Below are 24,926 nucleotides of genomic sequence, written 5' to 3'. Positions count from 1 at the left end.
CCCGTCCATTTCGCGGCAGGAACAAGTAGATGCGCTCCGTACCGTAGTAGAGCTGCGCAGGGCCGCGCATTTGCCACTCGATGTCAACGATATGTGCGCCACGCAATCGCCGTCGACATGTACGACGCCGGGACCACGCTGGGGTGCAGCACGGCGTGAAGGTCGGCGTTGAGGTACACGCTGCAAGTGGCGTTGCGGGGCTGACGCATGCATTTCACATTGGCGAGTGACAGCGTCCAGCGATCGTCGGTCCTTCGCGGCCTGGGCACGGGCTCGATTATGACCCCTGCGCATGGCGGACTCTATGACACCATGGGCGCCGCTTCGTTTCTAGTGTGGGCCGACGCGCCGCATCGATTAGCCACACGGTTGTGCTTGAATCAATCCGAGCTCGGCGATGGTAGCGGCCGCTAACTTCGGCGCCTCCGAGATCCTGCGTCAGGCATCGACATGGTCGTTGTTACTGTGTCTGACGATGCGTACGAGCGACACACCTCCGCTTCAAGCATCCTCGGTGTCGGTAGGTATCCCAACCTGACTTGCTGGGATCCAAGACCGTGCTTCGAAGTCATTGACTTCGGGTTGTTCGCGTCCGGGCGACGCGAGGTGCGGTCGTGGATGCGGGCGATGCTCCGAATGCTCCCTTTTGGAGACCCTCCCAACACACGCTTAAGATCTACGCCCTTCAAGTCTTTGAGCCGTGCGCCACACGCATGGGTCTGGATCGACGCCAAGATGGAGCTGCGCCAATCCACTCAAGGTTCTTGGTGCAATTTACACGGTCGAACGCCAGCGCTTTCCCAACAACCGCGCGCCTGCGACAATGGCTGCAACGGGCCGCCGCGACCAGATTCCTGCGGATTTTCTTCGCCATGCATGCTTAATGGGAGGAAGACTTGTGATGATGGGGTGCAGGTCCTCTTGAGGTCGTCGAGTATGGACCGTGTATCTCGCTGCCGGGCACGGGCCACCGCCAAGACCAGAGAGTCCCGAGCGCACCATCTTCCGTTCTTGCACTTGGCGACGGCTCGTACACAACGATATCACATTTCGACAGGAAGCCCACGTCCGAGTGCACGCCCTACATTGACTTTGAAGAGAAAGACGCCCAGTGACGAGATAGAGAGACGTAGTTAGTTAGTCGATCCTTTGAATTGGAGTCGTCCTTGGCCATCACGCAGGACCGGTTGCTCGGACGTGCTGCCACGTAACGTGGCCGTCGCCACCCCCGCCGTATCCGGCTGACGTATCCGGACATTCCATTTCGCTGCGATGGAGGTTGGCCAAGTGTTCTACGTGGCGCCGGCGGACGCCGACGGGCCGCCGCTCCTCGGGGCGAGTGGCACGGGCCTGCGCCGAGGCCTCATCGAGGGCGTCGACTTCCAGCTGCTCGAACAAGCCGAGTGGGACGCGCTGCCCGAGCCCAAGGTCGAGATCCCCCGCTACGTGGTGCTCCGCGGCCGCAACGCGACCAAGACGATTGAGCTCTACCCGCTCATGGCGCAGGTACTAGCCACTGCGCATGCATCTGGACCCTCGTCTCAATTGGAAATCGCAGCTTTTGTACTGGTCCAATGGCATGACCGCGCCGGCACCGGTGCGACAGCGCAGCGGGAAGCTCGTACACATCTTAATCGACTCGTCCATGGAGGTCACGGAGCTCAAGTCCATCGTGTATTGCCACATCACGCAGCTTTTTCCGACGCTGTTTCCTGAGCTCGCGGGCACGGACCATGCAGCGAACGAAGCGGCGTGGAACGCGTCGATCCGGCTCTGTGGCAAGTCGCGGCTCAAAGACAGCAACTGGAGCACCCTCGTCAACCCATCGAGTAACCACACGCAAGCGACGTCAAGCCTCACGACCGGCGAGCTCAACTTGATGCTGCCGGTGCCGGAGGACGACGAGGTTGAAGACTACTGCTACTTTCTCATCGAGACATCCTACGATAACAAGGCCGCACCGTCGGACAAGCGCAACGGCCTCCACTTTATGAGCAACGTCCAAGCCAACGGGTGGCGGGATGTGCTTGCGCCCGGTGACTTTCTCGATGCAAAAGACTCGAGCAACAAGTGGTAGGGATCGGTCCTCGCCAACCTGCGCCGTTGACAGCGTCGTAGGTACGAAGCGCGCATCGTCGCCGTGAGCAGCAACAACGTGACCGTGCACTACCTCAGCTGGAACAGCGCCAAATTCAACGAAACGATCCCGATCCACTCGGACCGCCTCGCGCCGCTGCACACGACGTCGACGAACTGGCGAGAGGGTCTCCGCGCCGGTGACAGCGTCGACTTCTGCCCGAACGAGAACCGCGGGCTGACGCGCGATTGGGTGCTCGCAACGATCACGCGCGTCGTCACGTCGGAGATTGAGGACGACCCGTGGCCGCTTGCGTGGCCCGGAGGCAACCCCCGGAAGCTCTTGTACGGCCGCAAAATCGAGCTCGAGTTGGACTTTAAAATGGACAAGGAGCGCTCGACGGCCGTCGTTGACGTCACGAGTGAGACCGTCGCCAAGGCCCACGACCACGTCAAGAAGCCGCCGGTGGTGCCCTCGGTCGCTGCAGCACCCCACTTTGGGCACTCATCGGGCTCGTACCTGCAGTCCTCTACGTACAGTCGCCCGTCGTCGTATTCGTCGTACTCGTCGTCCTCGTACTCGTCGTACGGACAGCGCAAGCCGGACGTTGTCGGCGTCGTCGGGCTGCGCAACCTTGGCAACACGTGCTTCCTCAACAGCGTGCTCCAGTGCCTTAGCAACTCGGCGCCGCTCTTGCAGTACTTTTTGGCGACGACCGAGTCGGGTGCGCCGTTGTACGAGTCGGAGATCAACACGACCAACCCGCTGGGCATGTCGGGCAAGATTGCCACCGCGTTTGCCAAGCTCTTGCAGCAGCTCTGGTCGGGCGACGTGGATATCGTGGCGCCCACGGACCTCAAGTACGTCATTGGCGAGTACGCGCCAGCGTTTGCGGGCTACAACCAGCAAGACAGCCAAGAAGTCTTGAGCTTCATCCTCGACGGCCTCCACGAAGACCTCAACCGCGTGCTGCGAAAGCCCGTGACCGAGACCATTGAAGCCAACGGCCGGCCAGACGCGGTCGTCGCGCAAGAAGCGTGGCAGCAGTACCTCCGCCGGAACGACTCGGTCATTACCGACCATTTCATGGGCCAGCTGCGCAGCCATGTGACGTGCCCCGTGTGCCAGCACGAGTCGATCACGTTTGACCCGTACATGAGCCTCTCGCTGCCTTTGCCCAACGAGGTACGCACAAGTCGCCTTCTCTCCATTTCATTTGGGTGTATAGACGTCGATCCTTGTTTCAGTCTATGGCGCCGACGGCGGCATGCCAACCCAGTATGGGCTCTTGGTTCCGAAAGAAGGCTCGATGGGCGACGCCAAGGCCGCGTTGAGCGCCGTCTCGGGCATTCCCATCGACCGCCTCCTGCTCGTGCGCGTCAAGAACCACCGTATCGCGAGCGTGTGCGTCGACGCCGCCGACGTCACCGACTTGATCCACGACAGCGCGCACGAGAATGTTGTCGCGTACGAGCTTGAGCACGCGTTGGATGCGTACGAGTTTCGGTCCTCGAGTCTCTTTGCGACCACGTCGACGGCGTCGATGAACCTCAATTTGCCGTCGCCCAGCGACCGCGCCATGTGTCTGGTGGCGATCCAGCATCAAATGCCGTCGCCGGACGGGTCCCCGAGCAGCATGAGCGACGACGCCCGTCAGCCCGAAGACGACGACGCCGACGACGACGATGCCGCCGGAGCAACGACGACGAGCTACCGGTACTCGTCGTTGAACAACCATGCGAAAGCGCGTCGTATTGAGCGACGGCTCTTCCAAGTCCCGGCGCTGGTTTCGTTTGCGCGCAATGCGTCGCTGGCCGAGATCCACGCCAAGGTTGCGCACGCGGTGCAACGCGTCGTGAAAGGCTCGTGCACCGAGCGGCCGTACGTGCTGCACGTGACCAACACCCGCGTCGACGAGTACCTCCAGCGCCACCTGCCCGAGAGCGCGGACGACGGACTCTCGGCCGACATTTTGCGCGGATCGTTCACGTTTACGCTGCAGTGGACAGCCGACGGGTACGTGCATGTGCGCGCATTCTCGTCGTCAAATGATGATGCCCTGCACACTAGCTACGAGAACGGGTACAATGACGCGGCGCCGCGCCAGCGCAACACGCACACGTCGGCGCTCGAGCTCCGGTCGCGACGAGACCCGGCGCTGGATTTGCAGTCGTGCTTTGCCAAGTTTACGGAGCGCGAACAGCTCGGCGAGAAGGACACGTGGTACTGCCCACGCTGCAAGGACCACGTCCGCGCCTTCAAGAAGTTTGATTTGTTTTCGCTGCCGACCATCCTCCTCTTGCACCTCAAGCGCTTCCGATACAACCAAGGCCACTACCACTTGCACCGCGACAAGATCTCGACCCTAGTCCGCTTTCCCATTTCTGGTCTCTTGTGCATCGCGCCTGCAGGTTATATCTGATGTTCTCGTAGGCCTCGATGTGTCCGAGTTTGTCGTGGGGCCGTCGACGGACGGCGCCATCTACGATCTGTATGCAGTGTCGGAGCACTCAGGCGGGCTCGGCGGCGGCCACTACACGGCCAAGGCCAAGAACCCGCGCAACGACCGCTGGTACAGCTTCAACGACAGCATGACGAGCCCCACGTCGGCCGAGGATGCGATTTCAGCCCAAGCTTACGTGCTCTTCTACGTGCGCCGCGACGCGTCATCAACGCCCTAATCGTGCTTTCTTATTGCTTTCGAGAAAGGGGTGTGTATTAGAGTGCTCTACTGTACGACGAGGTAGTTCGGACCGACTAGACGACGGGCACGGAGTTTTTCCGCTTGGTGCGGAATTGCTGCAGCCAAAACCTCCGCGTCGTCATTCGCAGCATGGCCACGTTCGCAAACCCAAAGACCGCCAGCACGACGAGCACGAGCAGTAGCGAATGGTGCGACAGCCATTGTCGGTGGTCGTGCTCGCGTCGCGGGTAGGCGGCCGCGCCTTCGATGGCAAACTGCATCGCAGTCTCTTCAAGCGTCGCGAACGGCGTGTCCTTGACCGGCGTCACGATATACTTGGACGTCAAGAAGAAGCACGACGACTGGCCCATGCGGTTGCCTTGGATGCTCACAACGTAGTCGGCGATCGCGTCGCCCGTAAAGGTCTGCATGTGCGATAGCACGGGTGTCTCGCTGACGTGGCCCGTGAGCTTGACGGTATTCCGGTGCACAAAGACGACGTCGCCCGCCGCATCAAACTGCAGCATGGCGACACCGCAAAAGTACCCGGACGACGGGTCGTAGAGCCCGCCGATCGCGGGGAGGCGCGGTTGCATGTAAAACGGCGTCGACGTGTTGAGCCATGCGAGACGGTACAAGTCTTTGTCGCCCCAGACGAGCTCGAGCGCATCGAGGAGCCGAGGTGCGTGGCCCGAGTAGAACATGAGTTTGCGCAGCGCGGGCAAGCACGCGACCTTGTTGATGAGGAGCTGGCCGGATTCTTGCTCGATCATGTCAATGTACGGCATGTCGAGCGCTTGCCACAAGAGACTCTGCGGCTGCAAATTGAAGAGCGTGTTGCGCGGGTGCCAAAAATCAGGCCAAAACACCGCGCCGTGCTCGACAAACTCGCGCGACTCGAAGAGGTACGTCGGGTCCTTCGCCGGGATGTTGTCCGAGTCGAGGAAGAGCACGTTCTGGAACGCACTATAGTAGATCGCATATGGCTTGGTGTGAAAATGCGTCGCCGTCGGCTCGAAAATCTCGCGCAGCGTGCACTGATAGGCCGCGACGAGCTCTTGGAGCAGCGGGTGCTGCGGGTCGATCTGCTCGCGCCGGTACCAGAGCTCGACGTGAAGCTTGCAGCCGAGCCGCCGCAGTGTGCGCACGACGGCATACGCGCTCGGCAGCACGTCTTCGTAGACAGACATGACGATGCCATTGGCCGGCGGCGACGCGGGCATGTCGAACGCAATGTGCGGCGGCTCCTTGTACGCGGCAGCGAGGAGGCTAAAGTCGGTAAAGTCCCGCGCCATGTTGCAAGTGAAGACGACGTCGTCGTCGATGCTGCGGCACGTGGTCGCCATGACGTGAAAGGTGGCGCCGCTCGACCGGTTGCGCACTTCGCAGTAGCCCGCCATGGTCGACGAGATGGCCGTGTCGCAGCTGCGGTCACCGGACAGGTCGCGCCGGCCGCTTGGATTGCAGTCGCTGGTGGCGCGCCACCCGAGACACTGGAAGGTCTCGTCGGTCCACACGTCGCGGACACGGTCCATTTTCAAGTCCAGCATGACGTCGTCCAGACCCGGGCTCATGCGCGTCTCCTCCGAGACGGACGAGGCCGTGAGCCCGAGGTAGACGCCGAGAAAGGCGCAAACGCCAAGGAGACTCAATAGGCCGCGTGAGACGCGGCGCGGGAGCACGGTCGACGCGCACGGCGTCAGCGCGTCGGCCGCGGATGACGTGGACCGTTTGCGTGCGCGGCGGGCGACCATGGGCAGCGACAACCGCCGCTCCATCGCAAAATAAGATGGCGATCACGCCCCACGTCGCGTCTAAAAATAGCGCGCCAATCAAACGCGCGCAACGGCTGCGGCTGAGAACGAGCCAAAAGCTGGCAACTATCAATGTGTCAAGCCGGATCCACGACTGCGGAGACCTAGCACGACTGCGGAGACCTAGCACGGCGTAGAGGACGACCGGTCACGCGGCCTTGTAGTACGATGGCAGGGATCGTAATACCTTTCTGAGGGCACCCCCGTTGCGGCCACACAACGACGATGACGTGGCCAAAGCGTGACGAGAGCTGCGACGTTGCCACGACGTCACGAGGCCACGGGACAGTAGAGACGACTTTGTGTTGCAACGAGCGAATTCGAAGAAGGAAGAGGACGGGCAATCTGATCGCACCCGCATCCTGTTCGACGACGTCGTCCAACGTTGGGTTCGAAGCGTTCTCAGACACTGAGAACACGTCACGTCGACCTCCTACTGTGATAACGCGCGTCGTGATGCTGTCAAGGGCTAGGGACCCCTTGGTCAGGGGCACGAGGAGCTGGTAGAAGGACGATGCTACGGGGGTCTCCACCGTGCCCCAAGGAGATGAAACATATATCCCCGTTGCGTCTGCTCTCTTCGCCGATGTCGCGAACGCAATATATACGAAGTGTACAATGGAGGCGCGTATTATCAAAATAAGTTAGTCAACAAGAAGGGTGTGCTAGACGATCGGCGTCGAGTACTTGCGCTTCTTGCCCGAGTACCGATCGAACCAGTAGAGCTTCTTCTCGACGTAGTAGAAGCGGAAGAAGGCAAAGTTGAGAATGAAGCAGAGCGCGAACGCGCAAAACGTGTAGAGCGCGAGGACCTCGAGGAACTCCATGGTCGAGCCCCAATACTTGGTGTCTTCGTAGTCGATGAGCTTGCCGGCCTCGATCGCATACTGCAGCGCCGTCTCTTCGACCTTGCTAATGCTCGTCTTCTCGAGGCCTTCGACGACACTGGGCACACCGTCCGGTAGAAAGTAGCAGCTCTTCATGCCGAGCCGGTTGCCACGGAGCGCGACTTGGTACATGTGCGTGTTGCCGTCGCGGTACGTAAACTGCTGGAGGTGCGTGATCAGCTGGCTCTGGCTCGGACTGCCCGTCATTTTCACCGTGTTGCGGTGCACAAAGAGGATCTCGCCCTGCATGTCGTACTGGATCATCGCGACGCCGCAAAAGAAACGCGAGTTGTCGTCGTAGATGCCGCCGAGGCCCGGCGGTTGCTTTACAAAGTAGTACGGCGTCGACGTGTTGCGCCACGCGAGGCGGAAGAGGTCCTTGTCGCCCCACACGAGCTGGAGCTGCTCGAGCATGTCGCCTACGGCAATGTCGCCGACCGAGTAAAACATGAGCTTGTGCAGAGCGTCTTCGGACCGGCGGCGGTCAATGAGGAGCTGGCCGCTCTCTTGCTCAAACGTGTCCCAGAACGGCATGTCGACCAGCTGCCACAAGAGACTCTGCTTGTTGACGTTGAAGAGCGAGTACGGCGCCTGCCAAAAGTCGGGCCAAAAGACCGCACCGTGCTCTACAAACTCGCGCGACTCGAAGAGGTACGTCGGGTCTTTCGCCGGAATGTTGTCCGAGTCGAGGAAGAGGACGTGGTCAAACTGGCTGTGGTAGATCGCGTACGGCTTGGTCTTGAAGCGCACGGCTTGCGGGTCGCGGATCTCGCGGAGCCGGCAGTTGTAGTGCGAGATGAGCTCCGTCACGATTGGGTTGGAGAGGCTCACTTCGGACGGACGGTAAAAGAGCTCCACCGGCAGCTTGCACTTGAGCAGTCGCAGCGTGCGCACGATCGCAAAGACGCTCGGTAGCGCTTCTTGGTAGATGGACATGACGATGCCTCGCGACGGCTTGGGCGTCGCCGCCACCTGCAGCGCCGGCACGTGCTTGTACGTGGCCGCCAAAATCGAAAAGTCTGTAAAGTTCTTGGCCATGTTGCACGTAAACGAGCCGTGCTCGTGGATTCCCCGGCACGTCGTGGCCATGACGCGGTAGATCTCGCCACTCGTGCGGTTGCGCACCTCGCAGTAGCCGGCCATGTCGCGCGTGATTGCATCGTCACAACCACGGTCGGCGGTCGGGTGGCGCTTGCCGGTTGGGTCGCACCCGGCGACCGCGCGCCAGCCAAGGCATTGAAAGTCGTCTTTCCACAAGGCGCCGACGCGGTCGATGGGCAGATTCACCTCGTCGAGTGCCGGGTCCATCACGACCGCAGTCGGGTGCCCGGCGAAGCGCATGTAGAGGCCGACGCTGGCGCAGACCAAGACCACAACAAGCAGCACCGTCTTGACGATGCGCTGGATCTTGCGCCAGCGGTGCGCGACCATCGGGTGTGGCTCGATGGGCGGCGACGACTTGAAGGACGACGAGACGGGTGTCGGCCGGTCGGCCGCGAGCGGGATGTGGATCAGGCTCTCGGTGCCCTCGTCGTCGTCGCGCTGCCACGTAGGCAAGGAGAAGTGGACATGATTCGGCATGGACAGAGGAGGGATGGCCTGCCGCTTGCGCCGGGATTTGCCGAATAATTGCAGTCCGTAGAGTCGGACCGGTCGCGACGCTATAAAATAATAAAAAAGCATTTCCTTTCTCTACACAAATGTAGCCAACAATAAAAGTAGCAAAAAAACACATGGCACGCGCCCCGTGGTAGATACGAGCGTCTCGTGTTTTGTATACCGCATACAAACACCAAGTAGCGTCTGGGTGCATTTTATCCTGGATTTATATTTGATCCTACAGGTACGCTCGGCAATTGCTCTGACATTTTAAAATACCGTTTTTATTTTACGAGCCACACGAAATCCCACTCTGACGAAATGGACGATTGAATTGGATTGTATGCACTTGGTGTTTGTATTGCATGGGATTGTTTTTAACTTTGCAGAATTTTGCACCGGTGTGTGTAATTTTACTGTCTTTTCCAGTGTCGGGTCAATGTAACTTGGATAAAGTATACACCGTGTGCACGGAAAAGCGAGCCAAAGTATATGGGCTTTTGTATGGTCGCGACCCACGTCCTTCTTCTAACGAGAACCGATTTGCCGCATGAAGCCATGTGGTTCAGCCATGGGATGCAGCCGGTTATCAACCGGTTGATAAAGCAGCGTCACGCAACCGATACAATGCCTATGTTGAATTGATCGCATACCAATATCCAGTAAAAACGCGCGGTCACTGCACGCTTTAGACCACCAACCAATAAAATTGAAGCCACGCAAGCCCGCCAAAGCACAAGCCAAGCGATGGTCAACCGCGAGAAGAAGCGCAAGAAGAGCGTCGGCCTCGGCGCGAGCGAGATAGCGTTCATCGAAGATGAGATCGCCGCCGTCGCCATGGAGTACGGCCTCGAGATGGACGACGACGTCGCCAAGAACATTGCCAAGCGCAAGCCGTCCTCGAAGCGCAAGTCGTCGGCCGTCGTGGCGCAGCCCGCCAAGATGGACGCGACCGGCCTTCTCGAGCTCCTGCCCAAGCAGTGCCAAGTCGGTCCGTGCAAGTCGCCGGGCTGCAACTGCCGCGGGTACAGCGTCGACAAGAAGAAGCACGACCAATGCCACAAGTGCGACCACGGCGTCTTCCTCCACTCGCTCGTCTTCACCAAGCGCGACGACGACGCCAAGGGCCTGCATGGACAAGTACTCATGGGGCTCATGCACTCGATCGTGGTGCTCGGCCGGCTCGCCGGCTCGGTCGTCGGGTCGCACGCGTGGACGCAGGCGAGCCTCGATCTCCTCTCCAGCGCCTTGAATGAACACCTCAAGGACCACCTCATCAAGCACCAGAACGACAAGGAGTTTGCCGCGGAGCGCCCGCTCATGACCAAGCTTAGCACGGATCTGCACGCGCTCATCACGGCCGCAATGCAAGCGGTCGCTGCGAGTGGCCGCTCCGAGATGCGCATCAAGCTCGCTTGCTACTTTGACCAAATGTACTTTGGCATCTACCACACGACGCTGTGTCTCTATGGTCGTGGCTGCGGCGCCGTGCCGTCGCCGGACGAGTACCTTCAGCTGCTCACGACGCACGGTGCATCGTCGGACCGCGACTACGAGGTCTTCATTGCGACCGAGCTCCTCCGCGACGGTCTTCCAGATGATTTCCATGCGCCGTACGAGATCTCCAAGCGCCATAAGGATCCGATCGTGCTCTTTGAGATGCTCCAAGCCCGCTTGCGTGAGGGCATCCAGCTCTTTTACGAGCCAGGCATGGGCATGGGCGGCGAAATGGACAAGGCCATTGCGGACCTCGGCCGCTCGACGACCAACGCCAACAAGCGCTTGACGAAGAAGCAGCGCATGAACCAGCACAAGGTCGTCGCCAAACCGAAAGCGTCGGTGCCGGCGTACCCGCTTTTGCAGCAGTGGCGCGAAAACGTGCGTGTGTGGCTTGACAAGCTCTACGCGCCGGCGATCCCGCACCCGGACGCGCTCAAGGCCATCGCCGCACACTCGCCGCTCATCGAGATCGGTGCCGGGCTTGGCTACTGGAGCTCGCTCTTGCTCAAGCAGAAGGCCGACATCCTTCCGTTCGACAAGCAGTCCAAGCTCAAGTGGTCGACGGACATGGCGCCTATCGACGTCGACGACGACGAGGTCATTGAAACCCTCGACGCCATCGTGCCGCCGTTCACCAAGGTATACGAAGGCGGCGCCGAGGTGCTCGAGCTCAAGCCGCTCAAGGGCCGCACGCTGCTGCTGTGCGCGCCGCCTCAGTCGTCGCTGGCGCGCGATGCACTCCGCCACTACAAGGGCCGGTACCTTATCCACAGTACCCTTGCCAACTTTGTATGATTGTATATGCTCATCATCATTGCGCGTAGTTGGCGAGTGGTACGGCGAGACGGGCGACCGTCAATTCGAGTGCGACGTCATGAAGCACTTTACGCTTCTTCAGCGCATTGCGCTGCCCAACTACACGGACACGGCGCACGAGGTGACGATCTGGGACCGCAAGGCGACATCGTCCGAGTTGGCCATTGTGGCATGCTCGAGCTGCGACTCGAGCCAGACGACGCTGCTTCGGCGCTGCACCTTGTGCAAGACGTGCACGTACTGCACATCCGAGTGCATGCGGCAAGACCACGACCGCCACTTGGCCGAGCACGCGCGCCGGCTCATCTTCCTCCACGACGAGCACCTCCTCGAGTTTGAGAACCCGCTGCATTTCGCGCCGTTCGAGTGGGACATGGAGGCGAACGTGGACTTTACGACGAAAGCGCCGTGGAAGGCGGTCGCCGAGACGACACCGAGCGGGTTTTCCTTTAATTTTTAACACCGCGGTCCGCTGTGGTACACGGGCACCGCTTCCTTCTTCGCCTTGGGGTCCTTGGGCGGCATGGCCGCAAACTCGCGGCTGTGGGTCGCACTGTCGTCGGCTTCGAGCAAGAACGACTTGATGATCGCGTTGACCAGGTCCGGCGCAGCAAGATGCACGTTGTGCTTGGCGCCAGGAAGCACTTGGAGCCGCGAATGCAAAATGCGCTCGCTCATGTACTCGCCTTGAAAATCCGGCACGAGCGCATCCTAGGGCAGAGAACATGTTGCCGCTTAGTAGCAGAGGACGATAGGTACGAGTTCGCCTTGGAGCACGAGCGTCTTGCACTTGACGTCCGGCAGGTACGACGTGCAGATGTCGCCGCCGTTCTCGTTGATGCGCGTCATGGTCTGGATCCACTCTAGCATCCAACGTGCGTCAGCTGGCGACTTGCATCGCACAAGAAGAGCTACCGGTCCAGCGCGCTTGCAAATTGGCGATGCTACCGTGGACGTCGGCGAGCTTGGTGCGGTGCGTGGCGCCCCACGACGCGACGTCGGCCACTGCAGCGTACATGTCGATGTCTTCGTCCGTGATAAAAGCCTGCACAGCACATGAATCGTAGTCCTCCGCTTCGTCGTCGCCGTACGTTGCCGCCCATGAGCACGAGGCGCTCGAGGTGCTCGGGGTACTCGGCAGCCAGAATCACGCCAGCGTTCGCGCCGTCGCTCCAGCCCACGACAGAGTACTACACGCGGCCATGAGATGCCATGGAGGCGTCACGGACGCGACTACCTTGTCGTAGCCAAGGCCCTTCATGAAGGCGGCGGCGTCGTGCGCGTGCTTTTCAAGAAAGTCCTCGGACGCATTGTGCGCCATGTCCGGGTGGAACGCCACGACCGAGTAGTCGTTCTTGAACGCTTCGAGCTGCGGGCCAAAGTCGGTCGCGCCCGTGCCTAGACACGCATCAGCAAGGAGGAGCATGCACGCAGTCGCGTACCCAACGCGCCGGGCAGGCACAGGAGCACCTTCTTGTCATCGCCAGCCTTCTCGATCGTGGCATGGCATGCATTGCCATTGACGTTCATGCTCACCAAGGAGGCCATGGCGCGGGCGCCAAAGGGACGGCGAAGCGTGCGTCGCAGGAGCATCATCGTCGTCGGCTTCAATTGGGTATGGCCGCTCCACACCTTTTGTCCCGCGCACCAATATAGTCTGGGACTTTTATAATGTTATATATGACGCAGCCACCGCTCCTGCACTTGTACGACTGCGGCATTAGCGCCGCATGAAACACTTGACGTAGCGGCATTGACACGTGCAGTATCAGCGGCGTTGATGGTGAGCAACCCTTGCTCTACCGACAGCTAGAGACATCGGACGTATTAACACTAGAAGCGTAAACTTTTTTCACACTATATCATGGTATCATGCAGATACTGTGTGAACTGATTTTATATAGAGTATACAAGGTTTATCCGAAAACGAAATGCCGACGCTGATTGGCCAAAAGTACTCACCAAGTGGCAACGCGTCGAACACCGAGATGACGGAGGCGCCGGCGGAGGATCGCCTACAGGAATGCGAGGCCGAGCTCGAGTCGATGCAGGTCTACGAGAAGGGCCAAGTGACCGCGCTACTGGCCACTGCCAAGGAGGCGATGGCCGCCCTTCTCGCAGAGAAGCTCGCCATCGAAAGCGCGCTGCCCGCTCTGCAGGCGAAGGAGGAGCACCACATCGCGCAGCAGCACGCGCACATGCACGAAGCGGCCGACTCTGCCGCTGCCATCGATGCCGAATTGAGCGAGTTGCAAGCCTATGCGGGCGATCTCTGCGCGCTCATTGCGCCTCAAAAGAGCCGCTTGGTGCATTTGCAGCGCCACGTCGAGTACCTCAACGTGCTCCTCGAGGTCGAGACCATTAGCACTCGCGCCAAGGACACCACCGACGGTACTCTCGACACCAGCATCGCCAGTGTGTGATCGAATTGTAGGCGACATTGACTCGCTCGTGGCGCTCGCTGCCATCAACGCCAAACTGCCGACGCTCTTTGGTCTCGAGACCAGTTTGCACTTGAAGTTGCGTGTACGTTCGATCTCTTTTGTGTCTTGTGCTCACCACTGTGTAGAAACTCATTACAGATCGCATGGCGTACTTGGCGCACGCGTTTCAAGCCTGCCACGTCCAGCAGCTCGAGAGCCTCTTGCGCGACCTCGACTGGCCGCGTCCGCTGAGCGACGCCGAGCGCGAGGCGATGGTTGTACCGATTCCAGGCCGTTCAAAACACTCAATCCCGACGTAGGCCGACACGTGCGAAGCTTTTCGCGCCACGTTTGCCCGCCTTGTGCAGTTGCAGCTTTCGCTGGCGTCCGTGGCCATCGGCGACAGCTCGGCGACGGTGACCGATTTCGCGTCAATGCGCATGGCTCACGCATGCATATTCGCCGTAGGGTCTTGACCTGTGGGCCATGGAGTGCCTCCTCTCGCCCCTTGTGCGTCGCTTTCGGTATCACTTTGACACGCAGCAAAAGACCAACGACGTGACCAAGCCCGAGTGGTTCTTCACATACATCCTCGAGACCCTTCAGTACGAGCGATTCCTCTATGATGGCACCTCACGCGTGGTGCGATAGTGGACACTACGCCTTTGTACAAACGTGCGTGGCGCCGGCGCTGCGTGACGCGACGGCGTCGATGCCCGACAAGAAGCACTCGCTGGACGCGATGGTCGCCTCGTTTTTCTTGCGTGCGCTGACGCCATTTGCGTGTAGTCGCTCTTCGTCCAAGGTCTTTTGGTGCCACTGCGGCACAAGGTCTCGGCGCTGCTGCCGCTCGTGGTGGAGGTATCGCGCGTACGAAGAGGTGATGACCTAACTACGTGCTGCTAGAGCAAGCCGCTGCTGTGCCACGCGATCGATGAAATCGTTGCGTTCGAAAAGGTTGGCGTGCATGCGGCACAGCTGCCGACTGATCGCTTCTGTCTCAGACGCTGCGCGACGACTATGGCTACGTGGCCGTCCAGCCGCACCAGCACTTGAAGCGCGCGCGGGTCCCGACTGTCCTCGACCTCGTCGCGCAATCGCCCAAAGTGTTTGGCCTCTGGACGCTGATGGACCGCGAGTACGCGCAGTCGTTCCTCACGACGTACCTCCAAGACGCGACGGCGTGGGACCTCGTGCTAACTGCAAGTGATGACGATCTCCGCGTCACCAACGCCGCGTACGCTGTCGCCTCTTGCCTGGATGCGCTCAAGCACCGGTACGACGACGTTGCGGTTCGATGACCTGTCGTGACGACGACGTGATCAGGTTTCAAGGGCTCTCGGACCCCGCGCATCGCTACGCGTACGTTGTGCAAGTGCTCAAGCCGTTCTTGCAGCACTCGTACACGCAACTTGCGACGCATGCCAAGACCCAAAAGATCTACGCCGCCCTGCACGCGCCCTCCGTGCGTCCTGTTTTGAAACCAAATGGATCTGTCATGCTGACGCAAGCATTAGGACCCGACGTGGCATCGGTATTGCGCCGCCGTCAACAGCTGTCACTTTGTGCGGCTCGTGCTCACCGAGTGGGACGAGACGGCGCTCTTCGTCGAGCTCTTGCAGATGGCGAAAGCGACCAAGATCCAGCGCCCTGCGTTGCGCCTCCCGCGCGTCCAAGGGCTCGCGCATCTCAACCCGCTTCTCAAGCGCGAAGAAGCTCAAGTCGTGACCAACGCGCTCTTGGGGCCAGCGTCGCTCATTGTGCCGACGGCCGCGCTCTCGGCGGCTTTCTCCGTCGGCTCAGTACGCAATGCGCACGCTTCGCTAGGATCTGATGTGGTTCTTCTAGAGTGTGTGGCACTCGCTCAAGGCTGCTCCGGACGCGATGACGCCGCCCGAGACGGCCACCGACCATGCCGATGGCAATAATGAGGACGATCTGGTGCTCGAAGGCTCCATGTTTGAAAACGAAATCACGCTCTTCCGGACGCTCGTGGGGGCGCTTGAGGCCGACCTCTTGAACGCGTCCGTGACGGCCATCGTCGGCGCGTGGGAAACACGCTACCGTGCCAGGTAGTCGCCGAGTAGCAGCGTTGTCTCTGAAAGCACACTGTAGTCCCATGTGGACAATGGCCACAGCACCCGAGTACATTGTACCGGACGTATCGAGCGAGCTCCGCGACGGCTTGCAGCTGCTCACACAGCACTTGGTATGTAGCGCAGGAGCAAGAGCACCAAGTCGATGCGGTTGCACTAGGCGCAAGCCCAGACCGCGCTCTCGTCGACGCTCTTCCAGGCGTACTGGAAACACGTCGCGACCGAGCTCGACAAGTATCTCCTCAACAGCATTTTGCACCACAAGGTACTCGCAAGGGCTTGGTCGCTTGCAGCCAGTGTCGAGTTTTGGTAGAAAATCTCCGCGCCCGGCCGCGCCCAGCTCGTTGTCGACGTGCAAACGGTCGTCGGCCTCTTCCGTCCGTACACGGCCAAGCCCATGGCCTACCTGCGCGGGTATCCAGAGAAGAGAAAGGGTCGAGTTACGAATCAAAACATGCAACTAGGTCGAGTGACGCGGTGACCGTGCTGACCATGGACGAGTCCAAGGCCGATGTTCTGGCGGCGGCGCTCTCGAACGGAAAGGATGCGATGGAGCAGCTCACGACGATGCTAGAGGCCAGTCATATTCATGCTCTGCGTCCGAGCCAAGTGCTTTTGCTTCTGAGCGCCTGACGAGCCGCGGGCGCGCGCGACCTTGAGCTGCTTGTTTTCTGCTTCCAGTAATGCATTCTGAACGTTGCTCTCGGCAAGGAGCGCCTCGAGGTCGGCGACGGTCTGCCCATCTTTGGACGCGCGATACGTGTGCACGTCGATGAGTTCCTGCTGGAGCGTTGCGTTGGTTTGTCGAAGCGACTCGAGGGACGCGCGGAGTGCGTCGACATCGGCTTCGAGGGCCTTGGCGCGGGCCTTGGCCTCGCTTGTCTCGTTCGCCGCTGCTGTCGCGTCGGCGCGGGCGGCCGCCACAGCCGCTTGAAGCGTCTCAATTTCAGACTCGAGGTGGCGGGTCTTGATCTTGGCTGCCGTGTTGGCTTGGAGCAGCTCTTCATTCTCGTCATGGAAGCGCTGCAAGGTCGATCGAAGGACCTCGAGCTCCATCTCGAGGTGGCGTAGCCCTTGGTTTTCTTGGCGGATCATGCGCAAGACCGATCGCAGTGTCTCGAGTTCGAGCTGCAGCTCCTTTGTGACCTCGTCCGCGACGGGCGCCGTCACGGGCACTCCTCGCGGCACTACGTGGATTGACCGCGACTTGGTCGTCGGCGACGATGGCTCGTTGGCTTGCAGAAGGAGGCTAAGGGTGCTAAGCACGTGGCGGCTCAGCGTCTGGTCAATCTTGGCCGCGACCGGGTCGACGTAGCCGTAGAGCGATCCGAGCCAGCCGGTCGCGTTCACGCGCTTGGCCACCGACTCGGTCGCTGTCAAGAGGGTGCCCACGACCGGGTACTCGTGCTGCTTGACGCTCGAGTAGGTCGACGTCGCCTTCTGCTCGCTCCAGCGCAGGAGCGCGCGGAGGATCTCGACCTCGTCGCCCGTCGCCTGCAGCACCTCGCGGAGGTTGTCCTGCGTCATGAAAGATTTGGAAACGAAAAACCGGAATGAAGCGATGCCATGATGCTCCCGTGTCACGGTTGTATCCGGACATCCGGATACGACACCGACCTCGCACGCGGAACTTCCCATGACCGTCGCACGTGGCATCGCCTGCTGCGCTGTCGATGGAGCAGCACACGGCCGTGCCCGCGGCGCGTTGTTAGTCCAATGCATGTTCTGGAGAGCGCCACAGAGTCTGAGAGGTGACCAGAATCCAGTCTACTAAATTGTGGTTTCGTATGCAATTGCATCCAGATTCGACATCACAACCGCTTGATGGGATTTGGCGCGTGCGAGCCATTCAAGTGGAGCGTGCGCGTGGCAGGGAAGTCGAATCACATGCACAGCTTGCCGAGGTGCCATGAGGCCGAGTCGAGAGGGGTGCCGTGCCTACTGACATGCAGGAATGTTCGACTTTCTGGAGAGATCGTATCGCTTTGGGTCACAGCTGATAAAATTTAAATCCGAGTAGCCTCGCGCCACGACTTCAACTACGTGGCACAATAGAAGCGGCAAGCGGGTGCAACGATCTTCTTGTTCGCAGCTTCAACGCCGTCTTCAGGGCGATGTACGCCCCATACTCATATGAAGATGGGTCGCCGACGTACCCGTCCAAGTCATCGGCGTCGTCTACCTGGTCACGCTGCCATACACTGGTACACGCGGGATTTTGATATCGAACCGATGGCATCGAGTCTCAAGACGGCACAAGCACACGATGGTGTAGCAGCTTGCAAAGCATTCTGTTCTGCCCGCGCTGTGCCCCTTCAACGAAGAAGCACAAGGCAGCGCGGTCTTGCGACCGTAGATTCGGCGGCTGCAGCGCGAAGAAGCTCCGGGCGCAAAGGCAGCAATCGACGCCTGATACGGGCGTCATGGACATGAACGATCTCCGCGATGCTTTTATACGACGTCACGGACAACTGCGCCGCCCAAGTTTGCAGTAGACGAGTACACTATGACAGTCTATCAAACCTGAGTCGTGTTGCGCGCGTCGACGGGATTCAATGCTCCGTTGAGATTGAGTTTGATTCGAGGCAATGGAAAACTCTTACGAGCTCAGCAAATGACCCGTGTGATGATCAATTCGGACAGAAGTGAAGGGGACGCTCCCTCACAGCACTGCTTTACTTCGTGCGGCGACGACTTCGACACACACTGCTGTGCTGCCCAAGCTGTCGACTAGGAGAAGTATATGGCGGGAACGCCCGCCTGTCGGCTAGAAAGGTCAGCGAGTGACAAACACAAATGACAACGTCTCTGGTTGTTGGACATGCTTGCGCATGCCCCTTCGTCGGTGAGTTGCGAAGACGCCCAAGAGCTCCGCTCATCCCGTTTCGTCTGCTTGAATGTACTCTGGGCTTCATCAGCGGCTTCATCGCGCGCCTCGCGCGATACTGCACGTGGTGTAATGCAGTTGGGTGGAATGAGTTCGTGCCAGGTGTTGAGAGCTGACGCGGCACCTGCCTCGCAGGGGCCAAATAAAAATGCGCAGCGGCGGGCTCTCGAGTGACGTGGGAATTTGTCATCCTGCGAGTCCTCACCCAACACAGTATGGCTTGCTGTAGCGGGAGCTCGCGTATGGGATCTCGAACCCAACCCAACGCGTATTATCCGACTCAGTCACCTCATCATGTCGACAATCGCTTGCATGGGCTGTCTGCGCTCACGAAGTGCCCATCTGTCTCTTCCTGCAAGAGCTGCCTCTGCAGCCATTTCGTTTAATCGCATGGCGTCGACCAACCCATCCATGTCGTCGACACCACTGTCGCGGCGGTCGATCCCGATTCTGTCGGAAGCCAAGCCGATGCTCGAGGAGAAGCCGTTCCAGGCCTCGTACCGCCACGCGTGGCCCTTGCTTCTCGGCCGTGCGTCTCTCTTCGCCCACGCTATTCGACATTGACTGTCTATTAGTCGCGATGCTCGCCGGTGTCAGCTACGGCTTTGCAGGCCTCGTCCAAACCTACTGTCTCGACGAGCCGCTGCACTCGAGCGCGTACACAGAGGAGAACGTCCTTGGCGAGAGCTGCTCGGCCGTGCACCACGAGATCCCGTGGCGCGAACTGGAGCGCAAAGTGCGCAAATGCCATCGGCACGAGTACTATGTAAGTCCGTTCAAGCATTCCGGTGGCGGTGCGATCACTGGAGTCGATGACGTAGGACCCGATGCACGACGACTGCCAACTGTGCCCCGCGCCGACGCCCCACGACCGCGTCTTTGCCGTCTTCTGGGAGACCCAGAAGGACTGCGCATTGGTACGCTCTTGATGCTCGTGACGATGCATATGGACCGAGACGTAGCTCGTCAACGACCCGAGCACGCGCTACGTCACGCACGTCTACTGGGCCTTTGCCACTGTCGACGAAGAGGGCCATGTCGCGCAGTCCCTCCAGTTCTGGAACGACGATGCTATCAAGCACTGCATGGCCCAGCTTCGCATGTACGGACGCGATTCGACTGGCATTCCGCATCCTAGCTTGCTAGGCGCTGCATCAAGCAACTCATCAGTATTGGCGGCGCCGACTCGCGCAACTCGTTCTTTCGCTGCAAGACCCGAAGGCGCTCGATCGCTTCCTCAAATCGTCCATCGACGTGGTGAAAAGTAGATCAAAAGCACCAAAACACAGACAACCGACAACGGCGCACGTAGGTTTGACTTTGATGGCATCGATATGGACGACGAGACGGGCAACGCCAAGGAGGCTCGCGACGACTGGCTCAAGAACCAAAGCCCGACCGTGCTCAAGTACCTCGAAGGCCTCCGTGACGGTATACCAAATGCAGTGCTAGAACGATGGACGACGACGACGACGCTATAGGCATGGAGGCGATCCGGAAGCCAAACGAACCCAAGTACCTGCTCACGTGGGACGAGTTTCCGTCGTCGTTTGACCAGCCAGCGCCCGGCTACGCGGGTTGTGCGCAGGTCTATGCGGGCGGGTGGCGGCGCTGCATTCCCCCCCAGCTCAAGGACCTCGTCGACTGGGTCAACATCATGTTTTACAACATGCCGTCCAACGTACGTGCTCGTCTCCTGCATGCGACGGGCCGATAGAGCGTGGGTAGGGCGACTATGACGAGATGATGAACCACCGCATCCCAAAGTACTGGGTCCCCGCGATTGGAGCCGACAAGCTCTTGCTCGGTGCGTGCAGCAGCCTCGGGTGCGTCGAGCCCGTGCCGCCGCCCGGCCAAGCCTACAAGAATGCGTACAATGGCTCGGCACTGTACAAAGGTATGCAAAATGGCAACATCTTTATGCTGACGACTCGGGACTAGGCACGATGCTGTGGAGTGGCACGACCGATCTGCTTTTCGACAAGGGCCATACGACTGAGGCCATGGGGCGTGCTGGCAACTACGGCGTACGCATGCCTTATCGGCCGATTGCCACCTAGATTATTGACATTATTGTACACCGTTGGCGGCGAGGACTATGGAAGATATTGCCCATGCGACATCGGTCCAGCGCTTGCTGGTGCGAGTTGGAAAAACATTTGAGCCAATCACATCGTCGTCCTCCAAATTTCTGGCCACCTGCTGGCCCCGCATTCGCCAAGATAAGTACAGATCCATTCCACCCTGGCAATGCCTCCCGTGTCGAGGATGCAGCGTCCTCCCAAAGAAGTACAAGTCATCTATCGCGTCGCTTTTCACGTGAGCTATGTATCATCTTGCGTTCGTTTACATTGTACAAGAGCCTCGTTCAACGGTACAGTCATGCAATGGTCCATGGGCAAGCTTGCAGTTAGATACTATATAAGCGAATTCAAGCCGAGTCGGTTCGGGTCGATCGCCAGTCGTGCGACGATGATCGGCACAGGCTCGCGCTGCGGTCTCTCGCTCGGTGGGCGCCGGCGTCGAGAAGGCTATAGGCCTGACCGCTCTTGGTGGTACCGTAGGTGGTGGTTCGGTGGTAAGGTGGCTAGCGTTGGCGGTGCGTTGAGGCGTTGAAAGCTGTTGCCGACGTGTGACTCACAGATGGTTTACTGCACTGTACCTCGGGTCGGCCGTCACGCCAATAAGAATCGATCGGCAACCAGAACGGAATGGCGAGCGGCCTGAATCCCATTTCGTCGTCGTCGTCGCAAGGCGGCACGCCAACGTACGGCCGCCTCACCACCGCCGAGCTCATTGGTTCGTGCCCGGTGCTCGCGGAAGGAAGCACGATGCTCGAAGACCCCGCGCCGTTCAAGCCGACGGTGCGCCACTTGTGGCCGCTTCTGCCCGGCCGTACGACGCGCCGACTCGCTTGGATCTCGCTCATGCGTCGATGTATGTAGTGGCCATCATGGGCGCCGTAGCGTACTTCGTGTCGATCGTCGTCACCGACAACTGCGTCGACCTGAACATGTCCGAGGTCACGTACCGCGACAACAACATCCTTGGTGAGCAATGCCGCGCTGTCGAGCGCGAGGTGCCGTGGCGCGAGCTCACGCGCAAGCTCCGCCGCTGCAAGCGCCACGAGTACTATGTACGCACGCAGTCTCTTTCTCAAACAGGCTCATATATATCTCGCGCAGGACCCGCTGCACGACGACTGCCAACTGTGCCCTGCGACAACGCCCCACGACCGCGTCTTTGCCGTCTTTTGGGAGAGTCAGAAGGACTGCGCCCGCGTACGAGCTGTGCTTGTATGGTCTGTGTTGTCATGGTCGCATGCGTACTAGCTCGTGGAAGAAGTCAACACCAAGTATGTGACGCACGTCTACTGGGCGTTTGCGACGCTGAGCATGACGGGCGAAGTCTCGCAGTCGCTGCAGTTTGGAACGACGAAGCGATCTTGAATTGCATGGCCGAATTGCGCATGTACGCACCTTCTGTGAGCCAACTGGACGTGGCTGATATCGCTGTAGGCGCTGCATCAAGCAGCTCATCAGTATTGGCGGCGCCGAGAGCCGCGACTCGTTCTACGCCCTACGCGACGAGAAGGCGTTCGATCTCTTTACACGCACGTCGCTCTCGGTCGTCAAAAAGTTCGTCGTCACTCAAGACCCCGCCGCGTCATCATGATATTGGCGGTAGGTTTGACTTTGATGGCATCGACATGGACGATGAGAGCGGGAACCAGCCGCAAGCCAACTTTAAATGGAAGGAGACGCAGGCCCCTGTCGTGTACAAGTACCTCGTGGCGCTGCGCAATGGTATGCATGACCATATCTGGCCGCCTGGTTTGCATATTGCATGTGCAGGCTTGGACGCGATGCAGGCCCCGGATGAGCCGCGCTATTTGCTGACGTGGGATGAGTTTCCGACGAGCTTGGACGGCCAAGAGGGCGGGTATGTCGGCTGCAGCCTCGTCTCGGACGGCGGCTGGTTCCGCTGTTACGACGAGAAATTCACGCCGCTCCTCGACTGGGTCAACATCATGTTGTACAACATCCCGTCCACGGTACTTGGTTCTTTCTTGTCCGTAGTGGATACCAGCGATACACTATGCTAGGACGGGTACGAGGCGATGTTGAGTCGCCGCATTCCGCAAAACTGGGTGCCCGCGATTGGCGCTGACAAGCTCATCATTGGCGCCTGCAGCAGCCTCGGGTGCGTCGAGCCCGTGCCGCCGCCGGGCCAATCGTACAAGAACGCGTACAACGGCTCTGCACTGTACAAAGGTAGACTGCGAGAGAGGATAGAGCGGGGGCTCATGAAAGGGATGCAGGCGCCATGCTGTGGAGTGCGACCAATGACGTCCTCTACGACGGCGGCCATACGATGAAGACGATGGGCCAAGCCGGCAACTACGGTGTGCGCATGCCGTTCCGGCCGCTCGACGTGTGATCGCATCTTTCTTTTGAATATCAACGCTGTGACGATAGTATTCTAAATGGCGATCCCATAAATGCTAATGACAACTTGCATGGAGCTGTTCTCCCATGTCACAAAGCACGCGCCTAAGCACTTATGCGTCAAGGACCAACGTCAGAGCCGCGGTTCTGCGTACCGTCCGACTTTTCGTCCCAGTAGCACGCACTACGCAGCGTGCCGTCAGCGAGGAGCGAGATGCAAGAGCGACGCACCTCTCGACGTCGAGGCCACCGCCCTTCTTTTGCTTGATGGAGCACGTCGCAATGTACTTGAAGTTCTACGATTCATGCAGCTGGCATCCTCGTGCGACAGCGCACCTGGCAGAGCCGCTTGAGATCGTCAATGCAGGACGCGGTGATCGTGTTGATCCAGTCGTTGACCTATGCATGGGCGATGGCATGGCGGCGCCGGCGGCGAAGGCTCGCACCTTGGCCTGGTCGTACGCCTTGCCCTCGAGCGAGCTCAGCACTGCGTCCTGGACGATCGTCGTGACCTCGTCCTTGAGCAACGGAAACTCAAAGCACGTCGACGGCGCCATCGCAATATCTTCTTGCGAACCGGTGCGGTGGCTTTCGGATCTTGCCTACCGGAAACACATGCCGGGACACTTGGATTCGGCATTATCCGAAATGAGACGACCGCGTCCGAAACTCAGGTCGCAGACTTGCCAGAAAGCTTTGCCACGATGACGCCGGCAGGCTTTGAGTTCCCCGAGCACTACCACTTCCCGCCCTTCTTCACGCACGCCGCCGACGGACGAGGCGATAGCTCATGGGCGACCGTAGGCTGCAGCCGATCCGGTCGACGCGGGAGAAGCAGCTCATCCTCTGGAAGTCGCTCGTCGTCGAGTACCACCGCGCGCTGCAGCAGCCCATCTTCACGCCCAACACGACGCCGATCTTTGAAAACACACACATCGACCGTACGCGCAACATGCTGCAGCCGGCTCATGGATGACGTCTCTAGGCAAGCTCTCGATGGAAGCACGCCACGCCGTCGTGAGCTACATTGTGCGCTGCGGCAACGGCGAGTGGGAGGACGACACACACACGCGCTGCCGCATCTTTTGGAAGTCGCCCGCCGAGTGGGCCGCCGAGATCTATGCCTTTGTACTCTCATGCATCATCGCTGCCTAAGGCTCATCTCGGTACTAGGCCCAGGACAATGGCATGCTCAACAACGTCTACACGCTGTACGAGCTGCACGCGGGCGACGAGACGCAAGGCGCCAGTACGTGTACCCTATCTCGCATCCATATCGGAGCGTCTCTGTAGGCTTTTACGGCATTGAAGTGTGGCTCCTCCGGAAAGCGCTTGAAGTCCTCGAGCACGAAGCCAAGGTCGTCGTCGTCGTGCTGGCCATATGCATCAACACCCAATGTTGCGTGTAGGCGGCCATCATTCATGGCGACACGCCCGAGAACGACGGTGTCAAGTTCCTCGCGACAGCCTAGTTGATGCAATCTTGGTGTCCTGTAAATACGACCGGACGCCTTGTGTGTCGATTTGCGTCTTCGCCAGGCCGACGCCATCGTCGCTACCACAAGAAGCAGGAAGACTTTGCCAGCACGTATGGCCTTGCTTGGACGAGCTTGGTTGGCATGGCCGTTCCAAGGGGCCTCTTGCAAATCTCGCAACGGCCAGCATGCCAATACGAGTCGTTGGATCCGCCAGCAAC

At 59.7% G+C, this 24,926-nt stretch overlaps 10 protein-coding genes across 10 annotated transcripts; 5 read left to right on the top strand and 5 right to left on the bottom strand.

Annotated features, from left to right (window-relative positions):
* Positions 1 to 1,272: 1,272 nt before the first annotated feature.
* SPRG_06060 (hypothetical protein) lies at positions 1,273 to 4,785 on the top strand (the record flags this gene model as incomplete). The annotated part of the gene is made up of 6 exons (XM_012344785.1): positions 1,273 to 1,506; positions 1,559 to 2,073; positions 2,119 to 3,262; positions 3,306 to 4,093; positions 4,148 to 4,464; positions 4,511 to 4,785. 6 exons carry the CDS (start codon positions 1,273 to 1,275, stop codon positions 4,756 to 4,758), a joined length of 3,246 nt encoding a protein of 1,081 aa, XP_012200175.1. The 3' UTR covers positions 4,759 to 4,785.
* Positions 4,786 to 4,834: 49 nt separating this feature from the next.
* On the bottom strand, positions 4,835 to 6,538 carry SPRG_20078 (hypothetical protein; the record flags this gene model as incomplete). The annotated part of the gene is made up of 1 exon (XM_012344919.1): positions 4,835 to 6,538. One exon carries the CDS (start codon positions 6,536 to 6,538, stop codon positions 4,835 to 4,837), a length of 1,704 nt encoding a protein of 567 aa, XP_012200309.1.
* Positions 6,539 to 7,239: 701 nt separating this feature from the next.
* On the bottom strand, positions 7,240 to 9,042 carry SPRG_20077 (hypothetical protein; the record flags this gene model as incomplete). The annotated part of the gene is made up of 1 exon (XM_012344918.1): positions 7,240 to 9,042. One exon carries the CDS (start codon positions 9,040 to 9,042, stop codon positions 7,240 to 7,242), a length of 1,803 nt encoding a protein of 600 aa, XP_012200308.1.
* A 765-nt stretch (positions 9,043 to 9,807) lies between these two features.
* SPRG_20076 (hypothetical protein) lies at positions 9,808 to 11,829 on the top strand (the record flags this gene model as incomplete). The annotated part of the gene is made up of 3 exons (XM_012344917.1): positions 9,808 to 11,332; positions 11,385 to 11,742; positions 11,781 to 11,829. 3 exons carry the CDS (start codon positions 9,808 to 9,810, stop codon positions 11,827 to 11,829), a joined length of 1,932 nt encoding a protein of 643 aa, XP_012200307.1.
* Positions 11,830 to 11,832: 3 nt separating this feature from the next.
* Positions 11,833 to 12,906, bottom strand: SPRG_20075 (hypothetical protein; the record flags this gene model as incomplete). The annotated part of the gene is made up of 6 exons (XM_012344916.1): positions 11,833 to 12,087; positions 12,136 to 12,239; positions 12,292 to 12,421; positions 12,468 to 12,566; positions 12,614 to 12,774; positions 12,819 to 12,906. 6 exons carry the CDS (start codon positions 12,904 to 12,906, stop codon positions 11,833 to 11,835), a joined length of 837 nt encoding a protein of 278 aa, XP_012200306.1.
* Positions 12,907 to 13,364: 458 nt separating this feature from the next.
* On the top strand, positions 13,365 to 16,376 carry SPRG_20074 (hypothetical protein; the record flags this gene model as incomplete). The annotated part of the gene is made up of 16 exons (XM_012344915.1): positions 13,365 to 13,767; positions 13,811 to 13,902; positions 13,946 to 14,074; positions 14,120 to 14,215; positions 14,268 to 14,404; positions 14,451 to 14,544; positions 14,589 to 14,660; positions 14,706 to 14,756; positions 14,804 to 15,075; positions 15,126 to 15,264; positions 15,317 to 15,601; positions 15,648 to 15,871; positions 15,915 to 16,008; positions 16,056 to 16,160; positions 16,209 to 16,329; positions 16,360 to 16,376. The coding sequence occupies 16 exons, from the start codon at positions 13,365 to 13,367 to the stop codon at positions 16,374 to 16,376; spliced, it is 2,331 nt and encodes a 776-aa protein (XP_012200305.1).
* Positions 16,377 to 16,465: 89 nt separating this feature from the next.
* Positions 16,466 to 17,422, bottom strand: SPRG_22183 (hypothetical protein; the record flags this gene model as incomplete). Its single annotated transcript, XM_012344957.1, has 1 exon — positions 16,466 to 17,422. One exon carries the CDS (start codon positions 17,420 to 17,422, stop codon positions 16,466 to 16,468), a length of 957 nt encoding a protein of 318 aa, XP_012200347.1.
* A 4,071-nt stretch (positions 17,423 to 21,493) lies between these two features.
* Positions 21,494 to 23,222, top strand: SPRG_20072 (hypothetical protein; the record flags this gene model as incomplete). The annotated part of the gene is made up of 9 exons (XM_012344914.1): positions 21,494 to 21,677; positions 21,728 to 21,918; positions 21,968 to 22,063; positions 22,115 to 22,206; positions 22,301 to 22,420; positions 22,470 to 22,588; positions 22,637 to 22,836; positions 22,888 to 23,056; positions 23,104 to 23,222. The coding sequence occupies 9 exons, from the start codon at positions 21,494 to 21,496 to the stop codon at positions 23,220 to 23,222; spliced, it is 1,290 nt and encodes a 429-aa protein (XP_012200304.1).
* A 42-nt stretch (positions 23,223 to 23,264) lies between these two features.
* Positions 23,265 to 23,787, bottom strand: SPRG_20071 (hypothetical protein; the record flags this gene model as incomplete). The annotated part of the gene is made up of 5 exons (XM_012344913.1): positions 23,265 to 23,335; positions 23,386 to 23,414; positions 23,462 to 23,526; positions 23,567 to 23,629; positions 23,677 to 23,787. 5 exons carry the CDS (start codon positions 23,785 to 23,787, stop codon positions 23,265 to 23,267), a joined length of 339 nt encoding a protein of 112 aa, XP_012200303.1.
* A 147-nt stretch (positions 23,788 to 23,934) lies between these two features.
* Positions 23,935 to 24,702, top strand: SPRG_20070 (hypothetical protein; the record flags this gene model as incomplete). Its single annotated transcript, XM_012344912.1, has 6 exons — positions 23,935 to 24,030; positions 24,069 to 24,171; positions 24,216 to 24,358; positions 24,404 to 24,479; positions 24,524 to 24,588; positions 24,640 to 24,702. 6 exons carry the CDS (start codon positions 23,935 to 23,937, stop codon positions 24,700 to 24,702), a joined length of 546 nt encoding a protein of 181 aa, XP_012200302.1.
* Positions 24,703 to 24,926: the final 224 nt, after the last annotated feature.

The sequence above is a fragment of the Saprolegnia parasitica genome (genome assembly GCF_000151545.1).
Source record: "Saprolegnia parasitica CBS 223.65 unplaced genomic scaffold supercont2.20, whole genome shotgun sequence".
NCBI classification, from domain to species: Eukaryota; Oomycota; class Saprolegniomycetes; order Saprolegniales; family Saprolegniaceae; genus Saprolegnia; species Saprolegnia parasitica.
This window is presented reverse-complemented; position numbering and strand designations above follow the sequence as displayed.